This window comes from Narcine bancroftii, chromosome 9 (assembly GCF_036971445.1).
Source record: "Narcine bancroftii isolate sNarBan1 chromosome 9, sNarBan1.hap1, whole genome shotgun sequence".
NCBI lineage: Eukaryota > Metazoa > Chordata > Chondrichthyes > Torpediniformes > Narcinidae > Narcine > Narcine bancroftii.
Genome location: NC_091477.1, coordinates 91,949,054 through 91,969,988, shown reverse-complemented (window position 1 = coordinate 91,969,988; position 20,935 = coordinate 91,949,054). Strand labels below are relative to the sequence as shown.

The 20,935-nt window shown below is 38.1% G+C and overlaps 1 protein-coding gene across 37 annotated transcripts in view; it reads left to right on the top strand.

Moving 5' to 3' along the window:
• Positions 1 to 20,935, top strand: part of LOC138742441 (uncharacterized) — a 98,921-nt gene that overhangs the window by 34,099 nt on the left and 43,887 nt on the right. For 7 of the 37 annotated variants that reach the window (XR_011344173.1, XR_011344167.1, XR_011344168.1 and 4 more), the window contains 2 exons: positions 14,449 to 14,576; positions 17,682 to 17,800. The exons of 13 other annotated variants lie outside the window; for them this stretch is intronic. Coding sequence is in view for 17 of the 24 variants with exons in the window: in XM_069896844.1 (XP_069752945.1) it covers positions 14,449 to 14,576; positions 17,682 to 17,689 (136 nt within the window). In the remaining 7 variants the exon portion in view is untranslated. Of the gene's footprint in view, positions 1 to 3,677; positions 4,005 to 8,098; positions 8,378 to 14,448; positions 14,577 to 17,681; positions 17,801 to 20,935 lie in introns of those variants that run through there. 17 more of the 37 variants (XM_069896826.1, XM_069896820.1, XM_069896827.1 and 14 more) reach the window with 5 other exon arrangements.

The following is a 20,935-nucleotide window of genomic DNA, read 5'->3' as shown; positions in this document are numbered from 1 at the left end:
ATAAGGAGTCTTTCAAATAGACCCAGTGGGTTACTATATCAGTACAGAGGTTAAAACCAATGATTTGTATTGCACATCTGAATATAAAGACTAATAACAAATGTAATTTGAAGAAGTGACTCAAAATATGCTCATAAATACTGCCAAATATTCTGTTGGAACAAGGTGTAAAATTTGAAATATCTCATTACTTTCCATTGAGGCCACCTAAGATGGTTTTCTGCTCCTGTTCAGAGGACACCTCGTGGGTGAGACAGAATGCTGGATATCTGGCAAAGATGGTTGGGTCCTGTTATCTATCATAGTTATGAAATTGTAATGAGAAACCTGAGAGAAGACAGAATGGATGAAATCATCGGTATCTCAGAACTATATAGTTTCAAATAACCTGAGACAGCATGAAGAGCCAAAAGCTACTCTTACTCTGAGGTGACTTAGCACAAAGGAAATTTCAAAGGATTCATGGAACCTCAGTGTAGATATATAAGGATGAAGAGACATGGGAGTGTGACAGAAGGCACAAATGAGAAAAAAAGAAAGTCTTTTTAAAAAAAAGCAGGAAAGCTGATGGATCCTTTGAAATTTCTTTCACCATTTCTGCCATTTTATATTGTTATGCCTTCATTAATTTGTCTCTAGTTAAATGTGTCATGCAAAGCAACTTCATGATCAGTTTTTTTTCTCATTCACCATCTTTGACAGCCATTGTGTCTGAGTTATCATCTTGGTTCACAGCATTACTTTGCTCTTGCACCACACTAGGCATTGGAAACTCTTATCTGAAATCTTCTAGTCATTTCCTATGAAGGCATCTGCCTTCATGTACCATCCAGCTTTTCAGAAGACTCACTTTAATTTGTTGAGCTTGTTAGCAAGAGAAAGATTTTCTAACTTCAAATGTTTTGTTGCATTACCCATAGTTCCCATGATAGAAAGAGCTTTGTGGATGAGCAAGACTAAAAAACTGAGGAAATTGTGCTTGGTTGAATGAAAGATTGCTTATGTAGGAGGGTATAGTTTAATGAATCATGTTCATGGGTGTTTGACTTTTTGAAAGGAAAGTTATTGCCTTTTATATGTGAGACAATTTGAATGAGTTATTGTATCAGATATTTCTTTGGTATTGAGTAGAAAAGATCTACTGTCCAGGATGTTATATTTACTCTATCTGGTTTGAGTGAAAGTACTTGCATGATATTATACAAGAGAACAAACAGTGCAGTTATCTATCATGATATTTCATGTGAGGGTTCTCCCAGTGTTGTGGGATAGCAAGTTCCCAGATTTTCCACATGGTGGTCATGACCTTCGACATGATAAAAGATGTGATATTCGGTGATGCTACTAAAGAAGGCACTATCACCATTCTCTGGATAATACCTCTTCCACTTACAGTACTTTTGTTCAGTTCTTCAACTGTTTGTGGATCTGGAAGACTGAGGACAGGAGGAGCACCAGTTGACCTGCTGCTGAAGCAGACTGTGTCAGGTGAACTAGTACAGTTCTGGGCAGAGTGTCAGGAAAATTACCCTGGAATGCACAACAGTTATGGGCCATCTGGTGAAGCAGGCCAGGTGGGGAGTTTATCAATGGACTGGGCAATATAAGCACACGCAGGGTGACGAGCTGGTGCAACAGGTATAAACAAACAAATCAAAAAAAAAGAAAAAGAGGCGTTAAGTATGGGCCACTGAATGGTGGTTGTAACGTTGGACATGGCATAAATCAGGAACTTAAAAGTGGGGATTAAGAAGTAAAAAAAGAATAATGGGAGACTTTAACTTACATAAACTAACTAATTCAGTGATTCTCAACCATTTGTTCCATTCACATACCACTTTAAGTAGTCCCTTACTAACCACAGAGCACCTATGGTTAGTTAGTAAGGATTACTTAAGATGGTATATGAGTGGAAAAAAGGATGAGAACAACTGAACTAGATACACCAACAAGATAGATATTTTTCATAATAATATAAAAGATGAATTTGTAGAATATATCAGAGAAGCATTTCAAGGTCAATCTAAATGTCATTTAAATTACATTCAGACAGGTGCATTAATAGGACAGGTTTAGAGGAATGAGGCAGAATGCAGGCAGCTGGGAACTGGGTTGACATGGACAAGTTGGACTGATGGGTCCGTTTCCATGCTGTAGCATTTTATTTTAAGGCTGATCAAGCTCTTCAACCTCCCTGTACTACCCTAACCAGAAACTACTCCAGGACGTGCAAAAGAAAAAAAGTAAATGAATGGATGAAAGTTTAGGAAATATATCAGAAGCAAGTATTTTCTACATAGAGCGACGGGTGTCTGGAATGCATTGTTGGGAGTGGTGGTGGAGGTTGGTACAAGAATCTTAGATATGCCCATGGATGTAAGAAAAATAGAGATTTATGCATGTGAAGTAGGGAAGAGTTATCTTTTTCTGGAGTTTATTTGTATAGGTTGGCACAACATTGTGGACTGAAGGGCCTGTACTGTGCTGATGTATGATTGCACTGGCATGAGTTTTGTTTTGGAAGTGTTATTGGAGCAATATTCATCTCGGAAAGCAGGAGTATTTTGTATATTATTAATTAATTCTTCTCATCTTCTTGGATAATAAATTTGGATTGATATTACAATTTCTAATACATCTACAATAATAATCTTAGCATAATAATAGCATTAAGAAAAGGGTACAAATGCATTCTCATAACACCTGAACTACTATATTATTAAGCAAAGTTTTCCACGTTAAAAATCAATCTTATCTCATATTTTATTTAAGGTGTTACTTTGACAATGAAGGGAAAAAGATACTTGATAACTTAATTTTACAATTTAATTTAATTTAGATAAGTGGTCAGTTGGAACAGTAAAAAATGTTATTACATAATAATTTTAAGATATAAAGTAATTCTATATGCTTAGATAATGTTCTACATCCACTTCGTTATGAGTTTTATAAGTCACTACTTGTGATTCCTAAAATATCCAATGTTGGGGAATTGTAAAATATTTACCAGATTGTAAAACAATCTCTCCTTTCTAAAGAGATGTAATGGATATATTCAGAAGATAAGTTTAGTAAATTGCTTAGAAGAGATAACTTATTGAATGACTTTTTTCTTGGCTGTACTTAATGATTCACAGGACCGTATCTCATCAAATTTTCCAAATTAACGATTTGCACAATCTAATTCCATACAAGCTTATAATTTAATTCTCTTCATCATGTATAAGCCATTATTCTGATGAGCAATTTCAAGAAGATAGCTTGGACTCTGTAGTTACATTAATCTTATAAACAAAAATTGTGACATTCCAAGAGATTTATCACCATAAATACTGATAGTTGTTTAAACAATTCTATGAGACTCTTGGAGAATTTGGACTTGTCATCAATGTTGGGTGATTATTCACCAAATTTCACCATTTCTCGATGCTTTAAAAGCATTGAATTTAGAACCTTTGTAATGCCAAATTTAATTCCCTACAAGAAAAAAACTCAATATTAATCAAAGTTGTGTGAAGCAATGTTAAGTTGGTTTCCATCCATAGATAAATATTAAAAATAGTTCTTTCATGATTCTCAATGGATCCTCACTCTATTTTATGCAGCACACACTGCAAACAAAGCAGTGGAGAGGGTGATTTTTATGAGAAGTCTGTTTTTTTTTTAAACACTGGCAGCCACACAGTAATAATACATCAGCTAACATTGAAGAGAAAGAGGCTGTGGAAAAGAGAGAAACTATACCCACATTCATTCAATGAGAAGGATGGGAAATCCAGTGCACTGGAACTGAGAGTATGGAAGAGGAGTGGTGGGTGATTCAGAACATGCTGGATTTCTGACAAATTTATTTCATGATGGACACCCCTACCCAGAGGCAGACCAAATGTCATCAGATGGCTGCATTATTTAAAATCCTGCCACCATACTTTGGGAATGTCAACTACTGCAAATGGCAGCAGCATTAATATTACAGATCAAAGGGACCAAAGCAAGAAATGAAGGTATTTACATTTAGTGGTTCCTTTATGCCTTTCTTTTGATTCGGGAGGTAAATGGCCTGTTACCATTCTGTGTAGCTAGCTGCTACAAACTATGGATCTGCGGAGCCAATAGCACAGGGAAGTAATAGCTGTATGCAGGTTAGCCAAGAAAGAATGACAAAAAACCCATTTGAGTGTAGTTAATAGGAAGTAGGAACAGGAGTAGGCCAAAAATGGCCCATCGAGCCTGCTCCACAATTCAATACGATCATGCCTGATCTAATTTATGACCTAACTCCACCTATCTACCTTCTCCCCATATCCCCTAATTCCTCTATCATGTAAAAATTTATCTAACCGAATTTTAAATATGTTTAATGAAGCAGCCTCAACTACTTCCCTGGTTAGAGAATTCCAAACATTCACTACTCTCTGGGAAACACTATTTTTCCTAATCTCTGTCCTAAATCTACTCTGAATCTTGAAACAGTGTCCTCTCGTTTTAGTTTCCCCGGGCAGCTCAAAAAACCTTCCTACATCTATCCTATCCATACCCTTCATAATCCTATGAGTTTCTATAAGATCTCCTCTCATTCTTCTGAACTCGAGCAAATACAATCCTAGACGATTTAATCTTTCATCATAAGTCAACCCCTTCATCCCAAGGATCAACCTAGTAAACCTCCTCTGGACCGTCTCCAAAGCCAATATATCTTTCCTCAAATATGGAGACCAGAACTGGACACAGTACTCCAGGTGCGGACTCACCAGTACCTTATACAGTTGCAACATTACCTCCCTACTCCTGAATTCAATTCCTCTAGTGATGAAGGCCAACATTCCATTTGCCTTCTTAATAACCTGCTGCACCTGCAACCTAACTTTTTGCGATTCATGCACAAGCACTCCCAAGTCCCTCTGCCCAACAGCATGCTGTAGTTTATCACCCTTTAAATAATATTCAGCTCTTTTATTTTTCTTGCCAAAGTGGATAACCTCACACTTACTAATATTGTACTCCATCTGCCAGACCTTTGCCCACTCATCCAGCTTAACTATATCCCTCTGCAGACTCTCCACATCCTCATCACAATTTGCTCTTCCACTCAATTTGGTGTCATCCGCAAACTTCGCTACACCACATTTTGTCCCCTCCTCCAAGTCATCAATGTAAATGATGAACAGTTGTGAGCCTAACACTGACCCCTGCGGCACCCCACTTACCACTCTCTGCCAACCTGAAAAACTCCCATTTATCCCAACTCTCTGCCTCCTGTCAGACAACTAATTTTCAATCCAGGCCAATATACTCCCCCGGACTCCACTTTACTGTTTGGGCTCACAGCCCTGCTTTTATTCTTAAGCTGAGGGGCGTGGTCACAGCCCCCTCAGCACCAATTGGTGCATTTGCAATCCACTTTCCTTGATAGGCCAGTTAAGCTCCTTTAATTGTGGCCAATTGGAGGGCAGCGCTGAAGGCCTGCTGGATCGTCGCATTCGTCCTTCATTTTGTGAGGCACCCTGAGGGGACTGCAAGGGGCCACCACACTGTCTTTATTTTTCTTTTTTAGTATTTTTATTGATTTTCACAAATAGACATGCATATACAAAACATTCATGGAATGCATAATATTAATGTCAACTTAGATAACTCACCAAACTATAAACACATGAATGAAACCATAATATAAAATTATATCAAAAATAATTTTTTAATCACAAACAGCGTGATTTTAAACACTATCGCCTAACCCAAGGTGTATCACTAAACCCAAGTGACCCAAGTAACCCCAGGTGTATGACTAAAAGTAAATGTACTTTGATCATGAAATAAAATGGCAGTATTAAAATTTGAAAATAATATTATGCCTAGAGGTTATGAAAGTAATTCAGGAATGGTTCCCTCAGCATTTTAAATTTTACATTTGGATTATTATCTGAATAATGGATTTTTTCCAAATTTAAACAGATCATAATGTCCCTCAGCCATTGAGCATGAGAGGACAGGGCAGCATCCTTCCATCTAAACAATATTGCACGTCTAGCCAAGAGAGATACAGAGGACAGAGTACGACATTTAATTGGAGTTAAAAAATATCATCTTCTCCAGTTGTACCAAAAAGAATAACCAGAGGATTAGGCTCTAAGTTTTCATTAAGAATTAAAGATATAATACCTCCCTTCAATATTTTTAAAGGCAAGGACATGTCCAGAATACATGAGTTAAAGAAGCCTCCCTTCTTTTACATTTATCACCACAAGAATTTACATCTGAATAGATACGAGATCATTTGACTTCAGACATATGGGCCCTATGTACAAATTTAAATTGTAACAAGTCTTTACAGCCACATAAGGATGTAGTATTAACCATCTTAAGAATTAAATCCCAGACTTCACCCATAAATGAGAGGTTTAAATCGTGTTCCCAGATGTTTTAATTTTAACTAGAGGGGCATGTATCAAATCCACCAACTTATCGTAAATTATGGATATTAAACCTCTGCGAGAATGTTGTAGCCTAAATAACACATCAACAATATTCACATCAGGTGCCTGAGGAAAATACAGTATCTGAGATTTAAAAAAATGCCTGATTTGGGAATATCTGAAAAAAATGAGTATTTTGTAAATTGCACTTTCCAGAAAGCTGCTCAAATTACACCAAATTGTTGTCAATAAAAAATATCTTTGAAACATTAAATACCTAATCCAAACTAATTATGAAAAACAGGAACATAGGGTTGAAAAAGATGATTGGTTAAAATAGGACTTGATAGAGAAAAATAATCAAGTCCAAAATGTTTTCTAAACTGCACCCAAACTGCCTAATAGCAGGATTATCAATTGATTTATTTAAAGAGAAGGGAAATGAGGATCCAAAAAGTGCTGGAATGGAAATGTTTTTGTAAAATTCAATGCCATTGTTACTCATGCTGGATAGTCCGCTTGATTATGAAAATGTAACCAAAACATAAGGTTGAGTATGTTGTAATAAAATCTAAAATTAAGTAGAGCTATTGGAAAGAAATTTTTAATATCTTTTGAACTGTATTTTAGGTGGATTTTGACCCAATCCAATAGCTGCCCTTTTTGGAGTTATTGAACCAGACATAGGGAGTTTTTCTGTACCTGCACAATGGGTTGTGGCCTTCTCTACATTGTTGTCTAGAAGATCTATCTTACTCAAATGGAAAGGCTCTAGACCTCCAATAGTGTTTCAATGGTTCTCTCAGGTCCTGTTTAAGTTCAGAAAAACATTAGATATCATGTGTTTCATCCATCAGTGAAATCTGAAAGTACATTGTGACCTTTTATGCCTTATTTTAATTTGATGTAAATGTTTTAACGTGATTAGATGTACTCAGTCTTCCAGGTAAGATATAGCCTTAACTTGGTTTTTTAATTCACAGTATGAATCAAAAGCTACAAAATATATGTAAACCTCAGGATAAGCTGTTCTGATTTTTTTTTAATAGACTAGGTTAGGTGGGGTTCTTTAGTATAAAGTATTTTTGATGTATTTTCTGTCCTCACCCAATGCAGTGGAGGGGGGACCGAGTTCATATTGTTTGAAGTTTTATCTTATAAATATGTGATATTGTATTTTTGATTTTGTTCCCTTCTTTCATTGTACTGTATTTATTATAAAAACCAATGAAAAAAGATTGAAAAGCCTAGTCAACTTTTCCCTCTGAACACACCTACTTCAGTGTACACTAATTTCACTTTTAAGATTGTGAAAAACCAATTTAAATATCTCATTATCTGTTACAAAGAATCATAATTACCTTTTTTAAAGAAAGCTTTATTACAAGTAGTTGAGAAAAAGATTTGGAAAAACTCCATATGAAACCTGTCAAGTCCTGGAGATCTTCCCGAATGTAGTGAAGAAATAGCAGCAACTATTTCCTTGTGTGATATAGGCATCATCCAAAGAAAATGTGGGAATGTTCAAACAATCCAGGAAATTTTCCATCGAATTACTATTATTTGTGAATTTGGAAATGTAAAATCGGGAGATAAATTCCTGAATGTGTCATTTATCTCAGAATGATTTGTAGTAATGTTGCCAGCCTCCTTTTGAGTCTTTGTAATTCATTCTTCTTGCATAGGTTTGGGTACCAAAGTTGTCATCCCTATCTTCAGCATCTTATCTGCAGTTGGACCCTTTGATTTCTCAAATTCAAAGTTGGACTGCTGAAGAATGAGGCAATAATGACTAATACCACGATATTGGGCATTAATGACCCAATGTCACACATCAATTGGACACTGACAGTGTGAAATCAATTTCAGTGGTGGCATGTCAGAACTGAGAGGGATTTCATCATGGGGAAGCTTAGCAGCCGCCATATCTGAGTGTGTTTCATATATATACTGATCGCCAACTATTCAGTATAAACAATTCAGTATAAACATTCTGTGAACAGGCAGCCTCACTGTTCTAACTTGTGTAAAATGTATGCACATAGAAAACATAAAGGCACATGATCAAGGTAACCTTGGCAGGCATTTGACCTAAGTTTGCAGTAGGCATGGCCAAAATGGCATTACAGCAGGCAGGGTTTAAATCCAATATTGCCTGGAAGGATATTGTATGTTCGCCATGTGTTCTCATGTGTTTCCTCTGGGTGCTCTCGTTTTCTCCCATGTTCCAAAGGTTAATTGATCACATAGGTGTATTTGGGTGGTGTGAGGTCATGGGCCAGAAGGACCTATTACTATACTGTATCTCTAAATCATAAATGGTCACAGCATATGGTAGATCTCAATGAACTAAACCTTACCAAACAGCAGATTCAGGGATAAGAATTGCTCCCCAAATATCCCAGGCAGATAGGCCTCTTCTCAAAGCCCATCCTCACCCTCTTCCAACAGTTCATTTTACATGTCCTCTGCTCAGCACCCTGCTGCACTCCATGAGCTGTGTCTTACAACAGTAGATGTGTGCAGAAGTTTTAATGTCAGAGCAAGTCTTTCAGTCACACCATCGTATATACCTGGCAAATTTAAGGATCTTTCAGATACTACCAACTTCAGTTATGGTGTGATATGGAGTAAACATCCTTATCACAGCTCCATACCTTCAGTATACTTTTTCCCCTGTTTACTTTTCTTAAAACCTTCGAAGTGGTGTTGATTATTTGAAATGGATACAAGAGCCGGAAAGATCACTAAAAGTGGAAAAAATGAAAAGAAACAAGAAACTCTGCATGATGTGATAATGAGATCTTCTAGGTAGCTGCGAGCTTCGTAAATAGAGCACAACATCTTCTTCTGACCATTAGAAAGTGTAATGTGAAGGCTTTAAACCACGTTTGTACAGCTCCGACATTAATCCTCTGAATTCTCTGTACTGCTTCATGACTTCCAGACAATAATCTACAATTCTGATATGTTAACTACGATATTCAAGTGTCTCCCTTTGACGGGCTTCCCGAATCAAAGACTCCTTTATATGATAATGATGTAGTCAAATAATAAACCAAACACGAACTCTACTTTAGAGTCAGCTTAAAGAGTAGGGGGAGATGAAATTAAGGTCCTTCCCAAAGACCTTATAAAGCAACTCTGAAAAGAATTTTTCGTAGATTCAACCAAATCCAGAATATGTAACTTCTGTCATCTGCTCCTGCCTTTCCAGATCAATAACTTTCACAGTTAGCTTCAAATTACTGTCACTTAGTCTAGAGCATGTATTTTCCACTTTATCGACACGGTCAATTAATTTGCTCAATTCCTGCTCAACAGGTGTCAAACGTTCACTGTGTTCATTAGTTAATGTTTGGACTTACTCAAGTTTAGTATTAATCTGACCCAAGAATTTTTAAAAATTGTTGCTTAACATCTGTCTATGCTGATTCAGTACCTCAGTAATAGCCTCCATAGTCAGATTCGTTGACACTTTTTCTTACTTCCCGAATGTAATTCTTGTCACCATTTCAATGTGAGTACAAGTAGAAGAAATTAAAGGTGAATAATATGGGGAACTTTTCTTTTAGACTAAAGAGCTCAGTAGATGGAAGAACTGTAAAGTAAGTAGGAGCGTTAGATTGCTCCTGTTACCATTTATTGCAGCCATCTGGAAGCCTATGTGTCTACATTTCTAAAAAATAATAATTTGTTAAACAAAGTCCAATTGAGTCCATTAAACTACCCCAGTACAGAAAAAGATATAAAATATATAAAAGATAGATAATATTCACAGTTAGGTTGAATGCAAGAAAAAAAAACTTAAGTTTCACAAAAGCAGATGGATCTTTTTGTGGTGTTGGAGTCATTTAAGATTAGAATTAGGATTAGGGTATTAAGGGGAGGTTCAAAAAATAAACTTTCCCTGAACCTAGAGATGCTGGACTTAAGGGATCTATCTTCTTCCTGAAAGCACCAGAGTTTGTGGCCTGGGTGATGTGGAGTCATTTATGATGTTGGCTGCCTTCCTGTCTGTGATGGACTGGGCTACATTTGCTTCTTTTGCAAGCTTCCTGGGCACTGAAATTACCAAACTAGGCTTGATGCAACCAGTCAATATACTTTCTACAGTGAACCCTTAGATATAGCATTCAATGACAAACAAAATCTCCTCAGAACTTCTAGAAAGCAGAGCCGTTGGTGTGCCTTCTTCATCATTGTCTTGATGTAGTAGCTCCAGGAGAGGTTTTCTGATATGTGGACTCACAGGAACATGAAGACACTAACCTTCTCCACCATTGTTCCATCAATGCAGAAGATGTATTGTTTCCCCTCAGTCTCGCCTTCCTAAAATCCACAACATTCCTGTGTCTCATTGACGTTGAAAACAAGATTGTTGCTCTAGCATCAGCCAACCAGATTCTTGAACTCCATCTAGTATTAATATAATATTTGGCCAACAAAAGTGGTGTCATCAGTGAATTTATAGATTGTGTTAGAGCCAAACTTGGCTATGCAACATTAAGTGCAGCATTCCTCCATGGATGTTGCCTGTCCCATTGAGTTCCTCCAACCATTTTTTTCTTTTTTCAGAATGAAGCTTTCCTTTGTAATGAGAAAGAATCTTCCACAAGATTCACTCATTTAATTATGCCGTTGCATTCAGTACAGCCATCAAGTTAACAATAGCCTTTTATGGTTGGCTGGTGCTAGAACAATAATCTTGTTGAAGTGTTGGAGTTTTTTCTAGTCTGATAAGCATTCACAGAGGTGAACACATTTTTTCCAAGAAATCTTTGACGTTGCCACAACTCACCTTTTCATTATTCACAACATTATTTTTGCTTTATCCTTTTTTAGTTAACTCTAAAGACATGAGTAGCACAATGGCATAGCTCAGGCACCTGCTTCCTCACAACAACCCTATTCTCTGGTACCAGCTCAAGGGCCATATGTTCTTCCCGTGTGCTTCTTCCAGCTGCTCTCATTTCCTCCTACCTCGAAAGAAAGGCAAGATTGTTGGAAGGTTGGGTGGATATTGTAAATGACCCCTTGCATGTAGGTGAATGGAGAACATGGATGGAAATGAAGGAAAAATAAAATGTGGCTTGTGTAGAACTTGTTTGAAAGGGTGTTTAATGGTCAAAACTGACTTTGCAATATTGTGTCTGTACTTTATGACTCTTGACTCTAAGAACTGAACCTTGAAGAGTGAACATCATCAATAGCCTTTATGCAAGGTGTGCAGTAACAATGCAGTGTTACACTGATGATAGGCCACGTATTGACCCAAAGGCTGAGGTGGTGAAGATCTGTCTGCAAGAAACATCAGATCCATGGTAACAGTATCTAAGCAAATCATAGCCCCTGGAAACATTACTTCTCTGACAATGGGATGTAAGAACTTGGCTCCCTCTAGGTTTATCTGTGGTGGTCAATAAAGCTGGTCTGCTCTTGGCTTTCTAGCAATCCTACAGAAATAAATAGTGTAGATAAAGGGAATGTTGCTGCAGTTAAGTATCGGTACTCTGTTGTGACACTCACCATTTATTATTGAGATATACATGATACAATTTCAGCAGAAGGCTCCAAATAAGCATGACATGGGGGTCACTATTTTGTATGCATTTGCATGCCACATTTATGGAATGACTGGGAAATATTTTAATCACATGCAATGCTGACTGTTCAACTGTGTTCACAGTTTAACCTGATTACTAACAAGCATGACACTAATAAGCAATTGGTATGTGAGAGAATTTCTATCCCAGCACGTCCTGGAATATGATGTTCCAGATTGTTTACCACAGATTAGTTCCTTTTGAAATATCAGTCCGTTGCAGTTCACAGCCATTTATCCAATGATATTGTTATGTGGGAGTCCAGACTGGAGTTGAACAAACTCATTCTGCAAACAAATCTTCTCTGTGGTTCTTGTATCTCTTTTGCAAACATTATCCTCATGCTTCAGTTGAGCTTTGAAGACCTGTTTATGGTTTGTGTGGCTATTCAATCTTTAACATTCTTGTGTATAAATATCAGAATATGCATAAAAACCCAGTATGGTTTTTCAGTGACTCAAGTAAATGAGTTGAGAAATCTTAAAAAAAAACCCAATGAATTATGTATAGGTAATTCCCGATGCATTAAGAAACCATTTTCAGCAAATGTTTATATTTGATTTTTATGGATCAGATCGACTTAAATGCACTGATGAGAACATTCTCTGCCTACTTATCTTTTTCTGGTTTAGGCTGCAAGGCAACAACTTAAATCTTCAGCTAGCACTTAACATACAATTTGGCAAGCACACAAGTGCACAACCAATTGGAACCAAAAATAATCGTGAAGAGTCTGCAGTTAACACGTGGCATATAAATTTGATAAATCTTATTATACAAATAAGTTTTAAGGCTAGAATATACAGTCAAATGAAACCAAGAAGAAATTGCAGCTGCTCATAAATGCACAATGCCAATCTGACAGTGCAAGTATTCTAGAAGATGTTTGGCTCACTCAAGCATCGAGATAGCTACACAATCAAATTAAGAGAACCTCAAAAGCATTCTCATGCTTCTTTCACATTGCTTTTAATTCTTATTCTTTCTTTGGAGGAAGTGGAAGCATTACCATTTCAAGCAATAGTATTGGGCTACTGGAGAAATGTCAGCCTCCTTGTTCTTTGATCTTCTTACGGTTATTCAAATAAAATGTACTGATTTAAAAGACACGTTTTGAAAATGGCTATGCATGTTCCCATGGTTTCTGCTTGAAACATGGTTTATGGTCAATAACTAAGATAGTAAATTCATTATGAGAATTTATACGTTTCATTCAATTTATGCAATTAAAATCTAAAACCATCCTTACAAATGAAAACTTCTCAATCCACAATGCAGAGATTTTGTTTTGAACCAGAGTCCTGAAACAATATGCAAAATTATCATGGATTTAATCCAGTTGAATTTATACATGTTACTATTGTGGAGTTCTGCTGCTAGTTTATCTGTAAGTGCTTGCTGATTCGGATATTAGTCAGCAGGATTTTGTGAGTCCCATGAATTTCACGATGAATTCTGGCTTCTTGAACCCAGTGCATCCCTTTGGGTCTTATTAAAGATGAGCCCATTAATCATCAATTGTTGTCTGAAGTAAACTAAGTTTCTGTTCAGGTATCATCTTTTACAGTATGCCACAAAGGATTGACAGAGTTAATCATTGATGTTTGTAGCTATTGTTAGTGCTGTCATCTTGATGTGAACAGACTTTCATTTCCTGAAAGATTAAATATATCACATGCTGAGTAACTGAGTAACTGTGATGTGTACTGATACATTAAGCAACCTTTTTCAAAATCATGTTATAATATAACACACTTTTAAGGCATATTTTAAAAAACAAATGCAATGACTTACAAGCAAAATGTTGTTTAGGTATTCGATAACTTTGTTATGCTTTTGCGATTCTTCAAGATAATCTTTTTGTGGGTATATTACTGGAGGGAATCCTGAGAGAGGTTCTACTTACAATTGGAAAAACAAGAACTGATTAGAGATAATTAGTATGGCATTGTGTGTGGAAAACAGTGTCTCATAAATGTGATTTTTAAAAAAAGAGGTGAACAAGATGATTGACGAGGGCAGGGTAGAGAAAATTGATGTCAGCAAGGTTTTTGAAAAGGCCTTTGAAATGGTATGTGGTCTGGAAGGTCAGATCACAGGGAGAGTTGGCTTGATGGTAGGAGACAGAAGGTGATAGCCGAGGACAGTTATTCAAATTGGTGGCCTGTGATCAATGGTGTGCAACATTAATCGATGCTGTATCCACTATTGTTTATCATCTATATTACTGACTTGGAAAAAGTAGTCAAACAGTATGGTGCAAATTAAATGCCACTTGAAGTTCCATGAATGATTTATTTTCATTAACTTGAGATGTTGGTCTCTTTTTGCATCGTCCTACCCAGTGCATGACAGTTTGACCAAAACATCATGATGTGCATTGATTTCACTGCTTCTGCTGCATGTCCACCTGCAATGCTGTTTTTCAGGCTAGACTCTGAAACTTCCCTAGCATTGATTCCACTTGCAGCGAGGAAATTTCATTTTGTGCAAAGGTCAGAGTTCTGCAAGCAAGCTAACATTCATCAGGGAATATCAGGATGTTGTAGCAATCTAGGTGAGTAATTGATGAGCACTTTATTCATTGATGTATAATAAGCAGTACAGGTGAACCTGCAGAGCAGCTCTGGGTGAAATCTTATGTATCAACGAGGTTTATTCAACTGCTCATTAATCTATTATAGCGTGGTTACAAATGGAAAATGCACAGGATCACTTCATTTGCATTGAAGGCTACAATTTGCTGAAGGCCTGTTAAGGAAAATAATTTCAGCACACATTCACCAAAACATCAAAATTATTTTTAGAGACCATAAAAATTAGAAGTGCAATTAGGCTATTGGGCTTATTGTCCATCCCACCATTTCAACATGGCTGATTTACTGTCCTCCTCAACCCATTCTCCTGCCTTCACCCTGTAAGTCTTGATTCCTTTCCTGGTCAAGGACATATCTATCTCCACCTTAAATATCCCCATTGATAGCCTTCTCTGTCGACAAATTTCACAAATTCACATATCCTCTCTATCCAAGCCCTTCAATATTCAATAGGTTTCAAAGAGATCCCCATTCATTCTTCTAAACTCCAGCAAGTACAATCATAGAGCCTTCAAACGCTCCTCATATATAACCCCTTTCACCCTGGGGATTGTCTTTGTAAACCTCTGAACCCTTTCCAATGCCAACACATCTTTCCTTAGATATGGAGTCCAAAACTGCTCATATTATTCCAAGTGTGATTTCAATTCTTTTTTGTAGCATTTAAGAAGGGGAGAATAGATAGGCTGGGAGTTTTCTCACTAGAGTGTTTGAGACCAAGGGGAAGACCTCATGGAGGTATATAACATCATGAGATAAGAGTCATAAATAAGGTGATTAATTACAGTTCTTTTCCCAGTGTAGGGTATCTGAAATTAGAGGGCAGAGGTTTAAGATGAGAGAACCCTTTTTTCACACAGAGTGTGGTGGGGTGGTTGGTTTGTTCAATAAGCTGCTCAAGGAAATGATAGAGTGGTACAGTTGGAATATTTAATAGATATTTAGCCAGGTACATGGTTTAGAGAGGTATGGGCCAATGCAGGCTATTTAGACCACTTAAGGGAAACAAATTAGTTGGCATGGACATGTTGGGCTGAAGGACCTCTTTCCATTCTGTAAAAGATTATTTCTTCAAATATTCTTTCTTAAAATTCTTACCAAAATGAATGATCTTATATGTTCTCATATTATAATATATTTGACATTTTCCTGCCTATTTAATATATAAATCTTCGCGGATGAAGATTTATGGAGGGGGTAAAAGTCCACGTCAGCTGCAGGCTCGTTTGTGGCTGACAAGTCCGATGCGGGACAGGCAGACACGGTTGCAGCGGCTGCAGGGGAAAATTGGTTGGTTGGGGTTGGGTGTTGGGTTTTTCCTCCTTTGCCTTTTGTCAGTGAGGTGGGCTCTGCGGTCTTCTTCAAAGGAGGTTGCTGCCCGCCAAACTGTGAGGCGCCAAGATGCACGGTTTGAGGCGATATCAGCCCACTGGTGGTGGTCAATGTGGCAGGCACCAAGATATTTCTTTAGGCAGTCCTTGTACCTTTTCTTTGGTGCACCTCTGTCACGGTGGCCAGTGGAGAGCTCGCCATATAACACGATCTTGGGAAGGCGATGGTCCTCCATTCTGGAGACGTGACCCATCCAGCGCAGCTGGGTCTTCAGCAGCGTGGACTCGATGCTGTCGACCTCTGCCATCTCGAGTACTTCGACATTAGGGATGAAAGCGCTCCAATGGATGTTGAGGATGGAGCGAAGACAACGTTGGTGGAAGCGTTCTAGGAGCCGTAGGTGATGCCGGTAGAGGACCCATGATTCGGAGCCGAACAGGAGTGTGGGTATGACAACGGCTCTGTATACGCTTATCTTTGTGAGGTTTTTCAGTTGGTTGTTTTTCCAGACTCTTTTGTGTAGTCTTCCAAAGGCGCTATTTGCCTTGGCGAGTCTGTTGTCTATCTCATTGTCGATCCTTGCACCACTATTTGTGCTGCACCATTTCATCTGATGCAAGGATCGACAATGAGATAGACAACAGACTCGCCAAGGCAAATAGCGCCTTTGGAAGACTACACAAAAGAAACACACAAAGATCAGCGTGTACAGAGCTGTTATCATACTCACGCTCCTGTTCGGCTCCGAATCATGGGTCCTCTACGGCATCACCTAGGCTCCTAGAACGCTTCCATCAGCGCTGTCTCCGCTCCATCCTCAACATTCATTGGAGTGACTTCATCACCAACATCGAAGTACTCGAGCTGGCAGAGTCCGCAAGCATCGAATCCACGCTGCTGAAGACCCAACTGCGCTGGGTGGGTCACGTCTCCAGAATGAAGGACCATCGCCTTCCCAAGATCGTGTTATATGGCGAGCTCTCCACTGGCCACCGAGACAGAGGTGCACCAAAGAAGAGGTACGACTGTTTAAAGAAATCTCTTGGTGCCTGCCACATTGACCACCGCCAGTGGGCTGATATCGCCTCCAACCGTGCATCTTGGCGCCTCACAGTTCGGCGGGCAGCAACCTCCTTTGAAGAAGACCGCAGAGCCCACCTCACTGACAAAAGACAAAGGAGGAAAAACCCAACACCCAACCCCAATCCACCAATTTTCCCTTGCAACCGCTGCAACCGTGTCTGCCTGTTCCGCATCGGACTTGTCAGTCACCAACGAGCCTGCAGCAGGCGTGGACATACCCCTCCATAAATCTTCGTCCGCGAAGCCAAGCCAAAGAAAGATAAATAGTTCTCAATCTTTTTTCTATTTAATTTTTAGCCTTGATTTATATTGTGCTTAGACTTGAATGAATTACTTTGGTGTCTTTAGATAGTCTTTATTAGGCTCAGTGCCTAATTGGCACTGAGCCTGTACCCCTAATCATAGTCAGATAATCTGAAAATATACATATACCTGTACTATCTGTTTTCCATCCTATTACTAATCTTCAATCCACACCAACATATATCCCTAAATTGCATATTTTGAAACAAACTTCCACATTGCATCTTTGCAAATGGTTTCTTAATACTGTAATCACATGATTTAATAATTTTCACAGATTTTATCTTTTGTTAATTGCTTTTAATGTCAGAATCATTTGGAGTTTTTGTCAATTTCCATTGGTGCAGAGCCATAGAAGTATCTTCCTCAATTTAATCCTATTATATCAACCTGTCCAGATGAAATACCTCATTGGAATGACTCAGGCAAGCTCTGGAGTGCAATATCCACAACAGTATTACATCAGGTAAATCTGAATTTTGTTCACAACTTGGTGAAGCACGCAAAATGCTGGAGGAACTCAATGGGTCAGGCAGCATCCATAGAAGACAATAGAGAGCCACTATTTCGGAACAAACCTTTCATCAGGACTGGAAAGAAAAGGACAGGTACGCAAATAGAAGGATGGGAGGAGGAGGAGCACAGGGTGATAGGTGAATATAGGTGGGGGGGGAGAAATGTAAAAAAATGTTTGAAGCTAGGAGGTGATAGCAGGGAGGCAGAAGACTGAGGAAGGAAGTTGCACTCTGATAAGAGAAAGGAAGAGAAGGGCAGAGAGCTGGAGGAAGAAAGATATGGGTGACAAGCAGGTAGTGAGGGGAGAGGAGAAGAAAGAGAAGGAATTGGGCTAGAGAGATAGGAGAAAGCAAGGAGGGGGGACTTGAGAAAAGTTAATGATCACAAATTCTGGACCTTTGTGACTTACAAGCTTTGACCACTTTCCTAATAAGGAATGAATACATGATGTTCAGGACTGATGTTAGGAATCACTGTTCCCAGACAAAGTTCTCCAAAAATACAGAATGTTTTACCTGTACTCCAATGGATTGGGAGCTGTTTCAGTGGAAATGTTATGAACTGTATCTTTTTAGCTATGAGTATCAAGGGATATAGATCAAAGACAGCTAAGTGAGGTTTCAGATCAAATATAATCTAATTGAAGAGCAATGTATACTCAAGGGGCACTTCCCACGTGGAACTTAACTTGCATCCAATGATTCTTTCACAAATTCAGCAGGTGTCCCACAAATTTCCACCCAGAAAACCTAGAAATTATTGTCAATACCATCTGGCCAAAGAGATTTGTTAGATTTAAATCATTCTGAATCATCAAGCACCTCTTTTACTCAGATCACTTATTTTCTGACTTCACAAAATGCAATTTCATTTATTACTTTTTTGCATAAAGTTGCAAAACTATTTTAGCTCACTACAGATTGCTAATTACACTTATGTATGAGATATATTACCTCCATGTTGTCATGTGGCCAAATAATGCATCCGTGTAGCTATAAACACTTCAGTTTCACTATCATCAATAAACCAAAGGACAAAGAGCTTAAGCTGATTTAAGATTTGTTCAAGGTACATCTGTATTTTTGCTTGTACCATAAATAAGATCAATGAGTTGCATGCACAGTATCTGCATGTAATAAGGATATACTGTAATAACAAAGGTCTGGTTCAAACAAGAGGAGGAAAGAGTCACACAATGTACTGGCTAGACAACCAATTGATAAATGATTGAGGAGCAAGAAGAGAAAGATTCCAGTGTGAGTCATGTTAGCAAATGCTGGCAGTTCAACATAAGGCACTAACTTTCAGGCTGAAGCTCCTCCAATTAGTATCTTAGTGGCAGAATAGTGAAGCCAGTGAAATTTCTTGCCTTTGGGTAGAATTTGATACATGAAGAAGCAGAAATGAAGGAGGCTGATTTGGGAGTTGCAGCAGACTTCTGAATTATTGCAGAGCCAGGAATTGTACTGCAGTATTTGCATCATCAGCATTTTATGAACATCATTTTTTTGGTGAAGCTCTTTCTGAAAATCTTTTATAAGATGCTGGTTAAACCAGCTAATTTAATTTCATTTTTTAATTTAGACATAACAGCTCAGTAACAGGCTCTTAATGTCCATGAGTCCAAGATGTTTAATTACACCCAATTGACCCCGGAATGTTTTTAAATGGTGGGAGGAAACCAGAGCCCCTGGAGGAAACTCGCCCAGACTCAGGGAGAACATACAAACTCCTTACAGACAGTGCCAGATTCAAACCCTGATCACTGGCACTGTACCGCTATGCTAACCAATCTGCCCTAATGTCTAATATATTGGTACACCATGTAAATATCGGAACATCAATCAATATTTATTTTATTTTTGGTAGGAAAACAACTGATCCTGCAGAAATTCTCAAAGTCTCCTGCTAATCAAGGTGACATTGCAGAATGCATGGCTGATATACTAGTCAAAATTGTCAATGCAGCAATTTAAACCAGATCTACAATTATTATTTAAAATTCATATTTGAGGTGTTGTGGTGGTGTTGAACATCATGCTATTAATACTTGGTCAAGGCAAAAAAAATAATTTTACAGTATTAATATTATCTCTAAAGGTTAATGGCTATAAATTTAACTTCAGTTGAGCATGACACTAGCAGAGAGAACTGTCTATATACATTGTTAAACCTGTAGAGTTTTTGTAGACACAATTTTCAATGAATTTCATTACTACTCTAGCATTATAAACTACCTTTAGATTTGTACTGATGACCTTGCAATGATTACTTTTTGACATGTCTGTGAAGTTTTTGAGCTGCCATAGATTGATTTATTTTATTATTTATTTCCCTCTCACAATACAGTGCAAAAGCCCAGCACCACTTTAAAACAGCGTAATAAATGTAACTACTATATTTAATGAGTTACGAGCCCAGAGGACCCCCAAACCCAGCAGCAGATTATATTCACCAAGACAAATGGTTACTTAAACAAAAGTTGCTTTTAATTATCTTTAAACATGAAAACAGAATCATACTTTAACTGATCACTATTGACTTAACTAACTTAACTTAACCCCCTTCTAATTCTAAGTGCACGTGTATGTAATGTGTGTGAAAGTTCAGAAAAGTTATTTGGTTCACAGTCCATTCTCACTTCTCATTCCTCCAAGTTCATTCGTTGCAGGCGATTCTTATACTGTACACAGAATTTAACATTTATAAAGTTCACCAGGCTTTGGTGCTTGAAAGGTAAATGGTTACTGCTCAGGAAGTTCTTGTTGGTTTTCAGAGAGAGGTTTGTTGTACGCTGGACACCCAGCCACTTCAGTGCCTTGCTGAAGAAACTTGCCCCCTCAAGGTTCTCCAGATGATAGCCTCTTTCTTTCAGGTCACCACAGAGTTCCTTATTGTTTCTTTTAATTCAAGTGAAACATTAGACACCCAGTCCTTTCCTCTTGCATGAACCACAAGAGCTTTGACCAGGCTGAACTAAGAACTCACAACCCATCTTCCAAATGGGGGTTACCACAAGCCTGCCAGCTTGTCATAGTCCATTCCCAGCTGCTGTTACTGTCTGTAACACTGTAAAACTGATCTC